Source organism: Chelonoidis abingdonii, chromosome 17 (genome assembly GCF_003597395.2).
Source record: "Chelonoidis abingdonii isolate Lonesome George chromosome 17, CheloAbing_2.0, whole genome shotgun sequence".
Taxonomy (NCBI): Eukaryota; Metazoa; Chordata; order Testudines; family Testudinidae; genus Chelonoidis; species Chelonoidis abingdonii.
The window spans coordinates 7,692,594-7,705,070 of record NC_133785.1 but is presented as its reverse complement, the minus strand read 5'-3'; the positions used below and the strand labels follow the sequence as shown (position 1 = coordinate 7,705,070).

General features: G+C 53.9%; 1 protein-coding gene across 1 annotated transcript; it reads left to right on the top strand.

The window, feature by feature from the left end:
- Nucleotides 1-10,029: 10,029 nt before the first annotated feature.
- Nucleotides 10,030-12,118, top strand: KCNK7 (potassium two pore domain channel subfamily K member 7). Its single transcript, XM_032799809.2, has 3 exons — nucleotides 10,030-10,378; nucleotides 10,632-11,027; nucleotides 11,248-12,118. The coding sequence occupies exons 1-3, from the start codon at nucleotides 10,054-10,056 to the stop codon at nucleotides 11,505-11,507; spliced, it is 981 nt and encodes a 326-aa protein (XP_032655700.1). The 5' UTR covers nucleotides 10,030-10,053; the 3' UTR covers nucleotides 11,508-12,118.
- Nucleotides 12,119-12,477: the final 359 nt, after the last annotated feature.

The window sequence follows — 12,477 nt, the reverse complement described above, 5'->3', positions numbered from 1 at the left end:
GTCTTCCAAAGGGCTTGCAACCCTTCCCAGCTTGGTGTCATCCACACATTTTACAGCCATACTCTCCACTCCATTATCCAGGTCATTAATGAAAACATTGAGTAGTACCAGACACAGAACTGACCCCATGCGGGACCCCACTAGATTCATCCTCCCAGTCTGAAAGAGAACCATGGTATTCACCTTATAGCAATTTCATCTAGACCACATTTCCCTAGTCTTCTTATGAGAATCTCACGTGGGACTGTGTCAAAAGCCTCAATAAAATGAAGATATATCACATCTACAACTTCCTCACTATACACTCTAGGCCAGTAACTCTGTCAAAGAAGGAAATTGGTTGCTTTGGCATGATTTATTCTTGACAAACCCATGCTGGCTATTCCTTATAACCCTGTTATCCTCTAGTACTTACAAACCAATTATTTAATAATTTGTTCCAGTATCTTTCCAAGTATTGAAGTTAGGCTGCCTGGTCTATAATCCCTGGGTCCTCTTTGTTCCCCTTTGTAGAGATAGATACTATGTCTGCCCTTCGCCAGTCCTTTGGGACCTCACCCATCCTCCATGAGCTCTCAAAGATAAATTAGTGATTCCAAGATTGCTTCAGCTAGTGCCTTAAGTATCTGAGAGTGAATTCCATAGGTGCTGCCAACTTGAATAGATGTACTCTAGCTAAATATTTAACCTGCTCTTCCTTATTTTGGCCTGCATTCCTTTCCCCTTTTTGTTAACGTTAATTGTACTGAGTATCTGGTCGCCATTAACCTTTTTAGTGAAGGCTGAAGCAAAACAGGGAGTAAAGACCTCAGCCTTTTTGATGTCATCTGTTATTAGCTCTCCTTCCCCACTAAGTAGTAGGCCTACACTCTCCATCTTTCTCTTGCTCCCAGTGTGTTTCTAGAACCTCTTCTTATTACCTTTTATGTCTAAGGCCCTGGAAAAATTGCATTACTTGGGGGTTGTTTTTTTAAATCACAACAGGGTTATGGATGAGTGTGAATTTCATGCAATATCCACAGCTGCCAAGTCCCTACATCCCCGCACTGCTGTATTTCTTCCAACAGCTGGGCGGCGGAAACAGTCGTATCCACTTCCACCTCCCCACTGAAGCCTCAGGTGCTCATGCAGGGTTCGCAAGCTGGTCCCATTCCAGAGAGGGACATGGAAGTGGCAGGTCAGTCCAACCCTGGGAGTAGTGGCGATGTCTCACCTCATGATGCTGGCAATCTGGCCTGGGGCAGGGATGGGGGAGAAGGCCCTGCCCTGCTGGGAGAATCGGGGATGTGTGAGGTGCCTTGTCCTGTTGTGAGGGATCAGGGTGAGACCAGGTTCTGCTGCTTGGAGCATGATCAGTTGTGTGAAGGGGGAGGTGTCTATTCCATCCCCTAGCACTGATCCCTGTGCCAGGGCAGGGCTCCCTCACACCAAGATCCCCCTGCCAGGGGAGGACCCCCTCACACCCCTGCTCCTGCTCCAAGTGGTAGATCCCAATCTCTCCTCCTCACCAGCTGGTGCTGCAGTGTCTCCCCCAGAGTCTGTCAGTGGCCACTATAGGTCAGACCAGCCAGGGCTCCACATTGGCAGCGCTACCCCTACTCTCCCTGCCGGCTGACCAGACAGGAAACAACAGTGACAGCTTGTGCCAGAGCTGAGGATGGAGCGATCCGAGCCCCAGTCCCTGCCCTTACTTCCCCGCGAGCAGCCAAATTAGCCCAATACCATGACTTTTTTCAACAGCTCTGCTTCTGCCTCCCCACTTCTGGAAACACCACTATCTTGGACTAACTTCACCATTTTTGTGAATGCCTGATTTACACAAGGCCTTATTTGTGTCCCTTGCTAGGAGTAACTCATTCTGTGCCTTAGCCTTTCTGTTTTTGTCCCTGCCTGCGGGTGCCAGTCTTTTGTACTCGTTCTTAGCAATTCACCCACGTTTCCACTTTTTGTCGGATTCCCTTTTGATTTGCAGGTCATTAAAGAGCTCCTAATGGAGCCACGTTGGCCATTCCTTCGCATCAGACTAGTTTGCTGTTGTGCCTTTACCTTTGTCTCTTTGAGAAACTCCCAGCTCTCCTGAACTCTTGTTTCCCTTCAATTTTCTTCCCCTGGGACCTTAGCTCCCAGTTCTGAGTTTGGTGAAGTTGGCTTTTTTTAAGCCTGTTGTCCTGATTCTGCTGTTCTGACGCCTTCCTGTCCTTAGAGTCATGAAATGGTATTTCAAGATCGCTTTCACCCAGATTTGCAAGTGATCCCTCTCACTGGTCACAATCCTGTTTCCAGGAGCGAGTTACTTCCTCCACCTTCTGAAACAGACATTGTCCCCAACAGTTCCAAGAATTTATTGGCCCATTTTGTGCTTTGCTGCATTATTTTTTCACCAGCTGGCTGGGCAGCTGAAGTCTCCTATTCCTACCCAGGTCTCATGTCTTGGATATTGCTGGTGTTCGTTCTAGAAATGCCTCATGGAACTCCTTCTCCTTTTTTATTAGAGGTCTATAGTAGACCCCTACTATGGGGGAACATGAATTTTTCAGAGCACACGAACCCATCTCTGAAGAGTCCTGAGGTTGGAGAGTGATGGGAGTCCAGACTCCTGGATTTCATTAATTTAGCCTGTGAGCTCTGTGAGGCTGGATTGTTTCTCATTGTGTGTCTGTGCAGCACCCGGCATGACAGGAGCCTGATATTGATTGGGGTCTGTGCAGTATCCACCCTGAGGGGGGCCCTGATCTTGGTTGGGGTCTGCAGCACTGGCTCAACAGGGGCCTTTGATCATGGTTGGGGGTCTGTGCAGTGCCCCTCACAAAACGGTGCCCTTGATCTCAGGGCAGCACCTGGCATGATTGGGCCCCAATCTGTGGAGACTCCTCTGGGGCATGTTCCCCATTGTGTGGTGCCCGTGCTGGGTTGGGGCAGGGGACACCTGGGAATTGGGGAGCAGAGTTTATTTATCTTTATTGCATTTATGACATGTCACAATGTCAGGAGCAGCCAGCACAGGGTGTGGGTGGTTAATGCTAGGCCAGCTGAGGAGACTGGAAGCGGGGGGTGGTTGCATACAGAAACATGCCATTATTGGGCCCATCAGATCAGAACCACAACAGCATTGCGATATGTGTCCACAGATACCCACAGACACTAGACGACCCTCCCACAAAGTGACACAAAACATGACCCCCACCCAGATACACAGTTCAGACAAACTCCTCCCATGCGGACATACCCACTGCCTTGCCCCCATAGTAACCTCACCCCAAACTCTTCTGTTAATAGACATGCCCTCCCCCAAGCACAGACAGAGCTGCCTTGCTAAGCAGTGCCCAGTCATACCATGGCAGCATGTAGCTCTGCTCCTGTGCCACACTGAGCCTTGGGCCTGGGTAGTGCTGGCGTGCGCCTCTGCCTGTGGAGGGCCAGGGATCCATGCAGAACAGGGCAGTTGTTGCAAATCAAAAACCTTCCCCTCAGTGCTGGATCTTCAAGGCAAATGTCTCAGTTTTTCAGAAAAGCAAAGCCACAGGGGGTCTGTCTGCTCCAGATCCGCCCAGTCCGTGAGCCTGTCCAGTGCACATCTGACACCAGTGCTCAGGATCCGGGGAAGGTGGGGCCTGGGCCGGCCTGACCTGAGCAGTTGTCTTCTTTGAAAGCAGTTCTTTGTTGCTCTTAGATCTTCATGATAAAATCTCTGTTACACAATAAATAGGATTGAGGGGCACTCCTAGAGTGTGTGTGTTGTGTGGGGGAATGAGGGCTGGGATAGCAGGGAGCTGTGGGTTGGGATTGAGGGGCCCTGACAGAGCTGGGGCTGGGGATAGGAGACACGGAGCCCAGGGCTGGGATAGCAGGGGGCTGTTGGTCAGGATTGAGGGCATTGGTAGAGCTGGGGGTCGAGATTGAGTGGCACCGACAGAGCTGCTGGCGGGGAGCCCAGAGCTTCACTGGGGGGGCTGATCAGACCTCCCTTGCCCTGGGAAAGGCTGGTGGAGACAACTGCCCCCAATGGACAGGGCTGGGAGCCAACAGCTAGGCCCAGAGCCCCCTCCTTTGGCAAGCAGAGGCGGATGGGGGGGCGGTTGCCATGGAGATGTTGACTCTGGCTCAGCCCTGGCCCGGCCTGGTGAAGCTGCAGGTGTCTGTGCAGGTCGCTGCGGCGCCTGAACTGCCTGGAGCAGTGGACGCAGCCGAAGTCAGCCCGGTGGGAGTCGGGCCCAGTGCCTGGCTCAGGGCTCTGGTTCTCCTTGGCTGCCCCCTGCCCACGGGGTTTGTGCCAGCACTGGTGGGAGGCCAGATTGGCTGGGCAGCCGAAGGCCTTGGGACAGTGAGGGCAGCGGTACTCCACGCGGGCCAGGCCGGAGCAGCCATGCCGGGCCAGCGAGGGCGGGTCGCTGTAGGCCTGGCGGCACAGCTGGCACACAATGGCTCCCTGTCTCGAGGAGGGGGAGGCTGCCGGCAGCAGGGGATTCTGGGGCAGGGGGCAGGATGCTGGAGTCCAGCTTGCACCAGGGGGGCTCCCCTGGGTGGGGGGCAGTGGTATGGGGCAGCCGGGAGGCCAGGGTTTGGCACCAAGAGGCTCAGCTGAGGGGGCTCGGATCCGGTAGGAGGCTGGGCCTGCCTTATGGGTTCTCTTCACCAGGAAACCACGGGGCATTGTGGGCGCTGGGGGCTCTCTTGACCTGTCTGGATCTTGGTGCCAGGTCTGGGGGCTCCCTCAGTCTATAAAAACTTCACTGTTGTCAGCCCTGGGGGCTCTCAAGGCCGGACTCGCCCTTGGTTCTGGGGGCTCCCTCAGCCCATCCACACCTCACTGCCGGTTCTGGGGGCTCCCTCAGCCCGTCCGCACCTCGGTGCCAGTTCTGGGGGCTCCCTCGGCCCGTCCGCACCTCGGTGCCGGTTCTGGTGATTCCCTCCACCTGTCTGCACCTCAGTGCCAGTTCTGTGTGCTCCCTTTGCCCGTCCGCACCTTGATGCCGGTTCTGGGGGCTCCCCCAGCCTGTCCACACCTCAGTGCTGCTTCTGGTGGCTCCTTTGGCCCATCTGCACCTCGGTGCCAGTTCTGGGGACTCCCTCCGCCCGTCCGCACCTCAGTGCCAGTTCTGGAGGCTCCCCCAGCCCATCCACACCTCAGTGCTGGTTCTGGTGGCTCCCTCGGCCTGTCAGCACCTCAGTCCCAGTTCTGGGAGCTCCCTCGGCCCGTCCACACCTCAGTGCCGGTTCTGGGGGCTCCCTCTGCCTGTCCACACCTCAGTGCTGGTTCTGGTGGCTCCCTCAGACCATCTGCACCTCAGTGCCGGTTCTGGGGGCTCCCTCTGCCTGTCCGCACCTCAGTGCTGGTTCTGGTGGCTCTCTCAGCCCGTCCGCACCTCAGTGCCAGTTCTGGGGGTTCTCTCAGCCCGTCTGTACCTCGGTGCCGGTTCTGGGGGCTCCCTCCACCTGTCTGCACCTCGGTGCTGGTTCTGGGGGTTCCTCCGCCTGTCTGCACCTCAATGCCGGTTCTGGGGTCTCTTTCAGCCCGTCCGCAGCTCGGTGCCGGTTCTGGGGGCTCCCTCCACCCGTCCGCACCTCGGTGCCGGTTCTGGGGGCTCCCTCCACCCATCTGCACCTCGGTGCTGGTTCTGGGGGTTCCTCCGCCTGTCTGCACCTCAGTGCCGGTTCTGGGGTGTCTTTCACCCCATCCGCAGCTTGGTGCCGGTTCTGGGGGCTCCCTTCACCCGTCCGCACCTCGGTGCCGGTTCTGGGGTCTCTTTCAGCCCGTCCGCAGCTTGGTGCCGGTTCTGGGGGCTCTGTCGGCTCTTCCGCACCTTGGTGCTAGTTCTGAGGGCTCTGTTGGCCCGTCTGCACCTCAGTGCTGATTCTAGTGGCTCCCTCGGTCTGTCCACACCTCAGTGCTGGTTGTGGGGCTCCTTTGGCCTGTCCAGCCTTTGTGCCAGTTCTGGGGTCTCCCTCGGACTGACTGGACCTCAGCACTGTCCCCACTCCCTTCAGTCTGTGTGTCCTCTGTGCCCCATATGTCCCAGCCCTGTATATAAAGCCCCTGCCCCTATTGTGCAGCCCCACAGCTCCAGATGGTCGGGCTGGGGAAGCCAATGGCCATGGGGCTGGCAGCAAGATTAGAGGGTCCCCAGGGAGTGGGGGGCAGTGGCAGACAGCAGGTGCCCCCACACGTGATTCCTGCCTGTGCCAGACACAAAAGGATCCCCTATTATAGGCACAGCACGTGCTGGAGGGGGGTCCAATGAATAATCCCCCCAGAGAGAGAATTCACAGTGGAGCTGGCCTGTGGGGCAGGAGTAGGGCGGGGGTGTGGAAGGGAGGAATTAACCCTTCATTGCACCCCTGAGATGCACAGGGGAAGGAAGGAGCTCTGGTTCCGTTTCTAAAGGGGATCAGGCAGGCAGGCAGGTGTGTGGGGGGATATATATCAGGGTTGTATCAAACCCAGATTCCACCTAGCCCCCACAGCCTGCAGGGCAGGATCGCCCCTTAAGATTTATTTCCTCTGCGCACTCTGAGTGCAGAATCATCCCCCTACAGTCTCCCCCACACAACCCCAAATGGGGTGTAGGCTTCTCCCCTGCAGTCTAGTATCTATATGTTGTAATTTATTCATCCATACAGTCAGTCATATTAGTACTATTTGTCATCATGTTTTACATTCATAATTTATTTTTAAACGTACACTGTATGAGCTCTTTGTTAGACTTCAGAATCGTTTATAGTTTCTTAACATGAAATTTGTCTTTACTGACTTTTTTAAAATGCATTCTTTCTCCACTTTAATACGTGTGTCCTCCTGTAGTTTGTCTCTTCTTATTATGCACTTCCTTTTTGTTGGGTTAATTTCATGTTTATTTTTTCACATATTTTCTACTGCTTTCCCTGTTGTAGTTAATGTTTCTTATTTATTTCATTAACTGATTTTAAAATCTATCTTATTGATTTTATTCTTGTATAGATCACATTTTATTAACTAGCGTGATCATTAGATTATTTTTGTTATTTTTATTGATTATATTGTGCATTATATTTCATTAAACTTTATCATTTATCTGATTTATGATTATATGGTTTTATAATTAATTAATTATATTTTATTAGCAGTGTTTTTCTTTCATTGATTATATTTATTGATCTATTTAATTGATATAATTATTTTATTGTATTCATTTTATAGCAATAATTATACTTTTATGTTATACATTTTATAATTATTATCAAAATAGTTTTATTGTTGGCTTGTCATTTAATGTTGTATTTTATTATGTTTTACTGTTCTATTTTATTTGTGTTTATTAGATTTTAATATAATTTTGTGAATATAATGTAATTATTCATTATAATTAATAAAATAGCTTTATTTTATGCTTAACTTGATTGCAAAATAGTATTAATGTATTTCATTAATTTTATAACTAGTAATTGAGGCTATAATTGTTTATTTTATTTTGTTAATAGTGTTTTATGTATTATTTTACTGTTATAGTCATTCTTTGTTTAATTATATCTATGTTTAAATATTTTTATGTATGATTTGCCATGGGTTAATAATTTAATCATTATTTTATTAACATCTTGATTAATTATTTAATTCTATTCATTAACAATATTGTGTGGTTATTTTATTTACTTCATTACAATATTATTTCAGTTCCTTAAAAGCAGCAAAGAATCCTGTGGCACCTTATAGACTAACAGACGTTTTGGAGCATGAGCTTTCGTGGCTGAATACCCACTTCGTCAGGTGCCACAGGATTCTTTGCTGCTTTTACAGATCCAGACTAACCCGGCTACCCCCCTGATACTTTCAGTTCCTTGTTACTTCATATCTGGATTCTCCAGCACAACATTCCAGGGCGGGATCATTTCCTCATTCTTAGTTCATTATTGGTTCTCAATTATCCTATTAATCTTCACCTCTTGTTTCTGCACTGCCCTGTGAGAAATCCTTCCCCGTCCCTCAAAAAAACATAGAATATCAGGGTTGGAAGGGACTTCAGGAAGGCATCTAGTCCAACCCGCTGCTCAAAGCAGGACCAATCCCCAAATTCCTCCCTCAACAATTGAGCTCACAACCCTGGGTTTAGCAGGCCCACGTTCAAACCAATGAGCTATCCCATACACCTTTTGCCTGGGGGACTCATTGCAACTAGATTTCCATTCAGCCTTATTACCAAAAACAAAACAAAACAAAACCCAGAGGGGAGTGAATATAGCCACCATATTCAGAGTTAGATGAGGTAAAATATAATCAGTGGTTCCATCTAGCCTGGTCCTGTGGCAGGCTTAAACCCCCCTCAGCTATGGGATAATTTGTCCCTAGGAAAAGGTTCCTCCAGTCCTGGGGTTTGGCTGAGATGTTAGCTACAGCAATAGTGAACTATACCTCAGTTTCCACAGTTTTAGTTGGGGTCTAAGCTTCAACAACATTGAGCCATGCCTCAGTTTCCTGGAGTCTAGTGGAACCTTTACCTGGGGCTAAATTATCCCAGAGCTGCCAGGTTTCTGAATCCAGCAGCCACAATACCAGGCTAGATGGGCCCATTGGTCTGATACACCCCAGGCCTGGTGTGAAGCATGTGTGAATGCCACCAGCTAGGCCACACTCTTTCTGTCTGCACCAGTGACCTCTGCATGTGACCAGAGGTCCCCGGTGTTGGGCAAAGGCCCTGGGGGCAGGGGAGGGGCATCGCTGCTCTAGGAGACACAATGAGATCCCTGCACCCATTCATTTTACCCCTGCAGTGCTGGTCTTCCCGTGTTGAACGGCTGCCCAGAGACCAGCTGCTTTGCCAATGATTATTGCAAAAGATCCCAGCTGGTGTGTGTGTGTGTGTAGGGGGTCACTGTTGATTTCAGTTCACAACACACACACACTTCCAGTCCCTGGGGGTGAGGACAGCTTCATGCCCCACTGACCCCGCTCCCCAGTGCCAGCCACTTTCAATAGCCTAGCCAGACACATGCCTTCCCTGACCTCCTGTCACCCCCGCCTCGTGCAGCTGCTGGGAGCAGACCCTTCCCCTCCTCCCCTCAGTCAGTCCTTCCCACTCCCTTTGGAGCGCTCAGGGGTTAACCCTTTGTATGCTGGGGTCTCTGAGATTTGCTGCATATTTTGTGCAGAAGAACCTTGCCCGTAATGGGGGAGGGGAGAAGGGTTTTGTGGTTGGGGTGCTGCATCAGCACACCTGAGTTCACATCCCATCTCTGCTGCAGGTGCCAGGCAGGATCATGGATGTGTCCCTGCCTCTCCCCTGCACCACAGTTTCCTCCATCTGCAGGGTTGCCAACTCTGACTGAAGCTATTCCGGGAGACTTTCCCCGCCTCACCTCCATGATGTCATTAATTGTACCATAACTATTAAAATTTCCCGATTGCTTTCAATAGTTACCGGGACAGTGATGCCAATTCCGGTAGGGCTGGCAACCTTACCCATCAGTACAATAGGGAATGATCCTGTCTTTATCTAATCTGACTGGGACTGGAGCTGTTCAGGTCAGGGTCTGCCTCTCCCTGTGGGTCTGTGGAGCAGCTGGCAGAGATTGGGGCCCCCACTGCTGCGGAGACCCACAGGGAGAAACAGGCTCTGCCCTGTACAGCTCCCAGTCTGACTAGACACAGGATGGGAGGAGAAACTGAGGCACTGGAAGAGACTTGTCCAAGGTCAGCAGCAGAGCTAGGAGTAGACCTCAGGGATTCTGGCTCTCAACCGCCTGCTCTAACCACTAGACCCCCCCGGGGGTAGAACCCAGTCCTGGCTCCCAGCCCCGCAACCTCCCCCCCGGGGTGTTTCTCCGGGTTCAGGGCTCTTCCTGCCCACGGCGGAGGGAGTCGATTCTGCGGCAGGCTCCATTCTGGGGGCTTCCGCAGAGGCCTACGGACCCGCCCCTGGGGGAGCCGAGCTGGACTCCCGGGCCAGGCCGGCGCCGGAAGGGTTAACACGCCCAGCTCAGCAGCACCAGGAACCGGCTGCACCTGCCTGGCCCGGGGCCCAGCCGGCTCCGCCCGCGGCAGGTGTGGCCCAGCCAGGAAGGAGCTGCAGCCCGGCTGGCCCCATGGAGCTGCCCGCGGTGCCCCAGCCCTGGCGCTACTGGCTGCTGCTGGGCGCCTACGGGCTCTTCCTGCTGCTGGGCGCCGCCGTCTTCGTGGGGGTCGAGGCGCCGCAGGAGGCCGGGCTCCGCGAGGCGCTGCGGGGCGCCAGGGCCGGCTTCGTGCGCGAGCACCAGGGCTGCCTGGCGGAGCCCGGCCTGGAGCAGCTGCTGCAGCGGGTGCTGGACGCCGACAGCTACGGGGTCTCCGCGCTGGGCAACGTCTCGGACGACGAGAACTGGGACTTCAGCTCGGCGCTGTTCTTCGCCGCCAGCGTCCTCACCACCACGGGTAGGGGCGGGGGGCGCTGGGAGCCCGGGGGAGCAGGGGGCTGCGGGCTGGGAGTGAGCAGCACTAGCAGAGGTGGGGGGTGAAGGAAGCCCAGGGCTGGGAGGGCGGGGAAGGAGGCTGCAGGTCAGGAGTGAGTGGCACTAGCAGAGTTAGGGTGGGGTATGGGGGGCAGAGCTGGGATAGCAGTGAGCTATGGATTGGGAGTGAGGGGCACCGCCTCTGCCCCCCATCCCGACTGACTCTCTCCCCCCAGGCTATGGCCATACGGTGCCCCTGTCGGATGGGGGGAAGGTTTTCTGCATCTTCTACACCCTACTGGGGCTCCCAGTCACCCTGCTCCTGGCCACCTGTCTCCTGCAGCAACTCATGGGGCTGTTGAGCCACCGGCCTGTTCGGTATCTTCACACCCACTGGGGCATCTCTCCGGGCCATGCAGCGCTGGGACATGCAGCTGCCATGGGACTGAGTGTACTGGGGCTTTTTATCCTACTGCCAGCCCTCTGCTTCTGGGCCCTGGAGAACGGCTGGACCTTCCTGGAGTCCGTCTACTTCTGCTTCATCTCGCTCAGCACCATTGGGCTTGGGGACTACGTGCCAGGTCGCGGCAGCCCCCCCTCGCTGCGCCATCTCTACAAAATCAGCATCACCTGTGAGCCATTCTCCAGGCAGTCATTAGGGGACACTTGTGCTGCTGGGAGTCAGGGGACTGGCTCAGCAGAGGGCCTGTGTTGCAGGGATGGAGGTGGGTGGCCTCTGTAGGGGGCGCTGTGCTGCAGGGAGCAGGGTGGTGGCTCTATGGGGATGCTGTGCTGCAGAGGAAAGGGGAGAAATTCCATCTCAGTCCCTTGATCTTCATCTCTCCCCCACAGGTTACCTTCTCCTGGGGCTCCTGGCCATGTTGCTGGCCCTGGAGACCATCTATGAGCTGCGTGAGGTCCACAGCCTTGTCCGATTCTTTGCCCCCCCAAAGGCCCCTGCCTCCCCCTCCAATGAGGATGATGACCAGCTGGAGATCCTGAGCCATGACCAGCTGGGCCTGGCCACTGTCTGCGGGGCCACCCCCTCTGGGAGCCAAGCAGACAGTGAGGCAGATGGGAGAGCGGCACCCCATGATGGCCCCTCTGGGTAACCCTCCATGGACAATGTGTGTGCCCCCCCACCTCCTTTCATGCATCAATAAATGAAGCTGTACAGAATAAACACTGCTCGTGGGGATGTGGAGTGGGGGTGCCAAGCTGGTACCAATACCATTGTTTTGTCCTGGGACAGGGAGAATATGGGCTGGATGAGCCCATTTCCATTGGTCTCACTGGGGCAGGGGGTTGCTGATCCCATGGGTTGGATCTGGGACAGCAGAGAGGGAAAACACTGGCATGGAAGAGCCCACGGTGTGACCCTGAGTTGGCAGGGGAGAGACTGAGCTGGGTGGGGATGGGAAGACACTTGGTAGCCTCAGAGTAAACAAGCCACCCTCCTGCGTCCTATTCCCCCCTCCACCCCCAGGAATTACCCAGGAGGGGGTAAGTCTTGGACCCTGTGCCTGTCCCTGAGCCAGGCCAATGCCAGCCTCACAGCAGAGGGGAGCAGCAAAGGCCACCAGGCATCTGGGCCCTATGGTCACTCCTACCACCTGGCCACTGCAAGGTGAGAATCCCCTTCCCAGAGGGGTACAGCTCTGGAAGGGAGGGGATCTCGTGGGTTAGAGCAGGGGGTGCTGGAAGCCAGGACTCCTGGGTTCTAATCCAGGGTCTGAACAATCCAAATAAGTAAAAAGTTCCTAATGCCAGTTACAATGTTGTGGTGGTTTGTTGTTTTAATAACTGTTGCACTGCTGTGGGGGAAGCTCACAGCGCCCGAGTCCCCGGCTGAGGGCACTGCTGTGGGGGAAGCTCAGAGCGCCCAAGTCCCTGGCTGGGGGCATTGCTGTGGGGGAAGATTGCAGTGCTGCATTCACCTTTTCTTTTCTCAGGTAAGCACCCCCACATGCGGATCCCCTCGCCAGACAGTACTGCTGGGCCTGGGCCACAGGGAGGGTGCAGAGTGGTGCCCTGATGGTGGCTGGCATCCCCTTGTCCTGGGTATGGGAAAACCACCGTGCC

What these genes read in the sequence shown, in the direction of transcription:
- KCNK7 (XM_032799809.2), top strand. Translation starts at nt 10,054, where the DNA reads ATGGAGCTGCCCGCGGTGCCCCAGCCCTGGCGCTACTGGCTGCTGCTG. An exon ending in CAGCGTCCTCACCACCACGG is followed by an intron (nt 10,379 to 10,631) that starts GTAGGGGCGGGG and finishes CTCTCCCCCCAG; the next exon opens with GCTATGGCCATACGGTGCCC. An exon ending in CTACAAAATCAGCATCACCT is followed by an intron (nt 11,028 to 11,247) that starts GTGAGCCATTCT and finishes TCTCCCCCACAG; the next exon opens with GTTACCTTCTCCTGGGGCTC.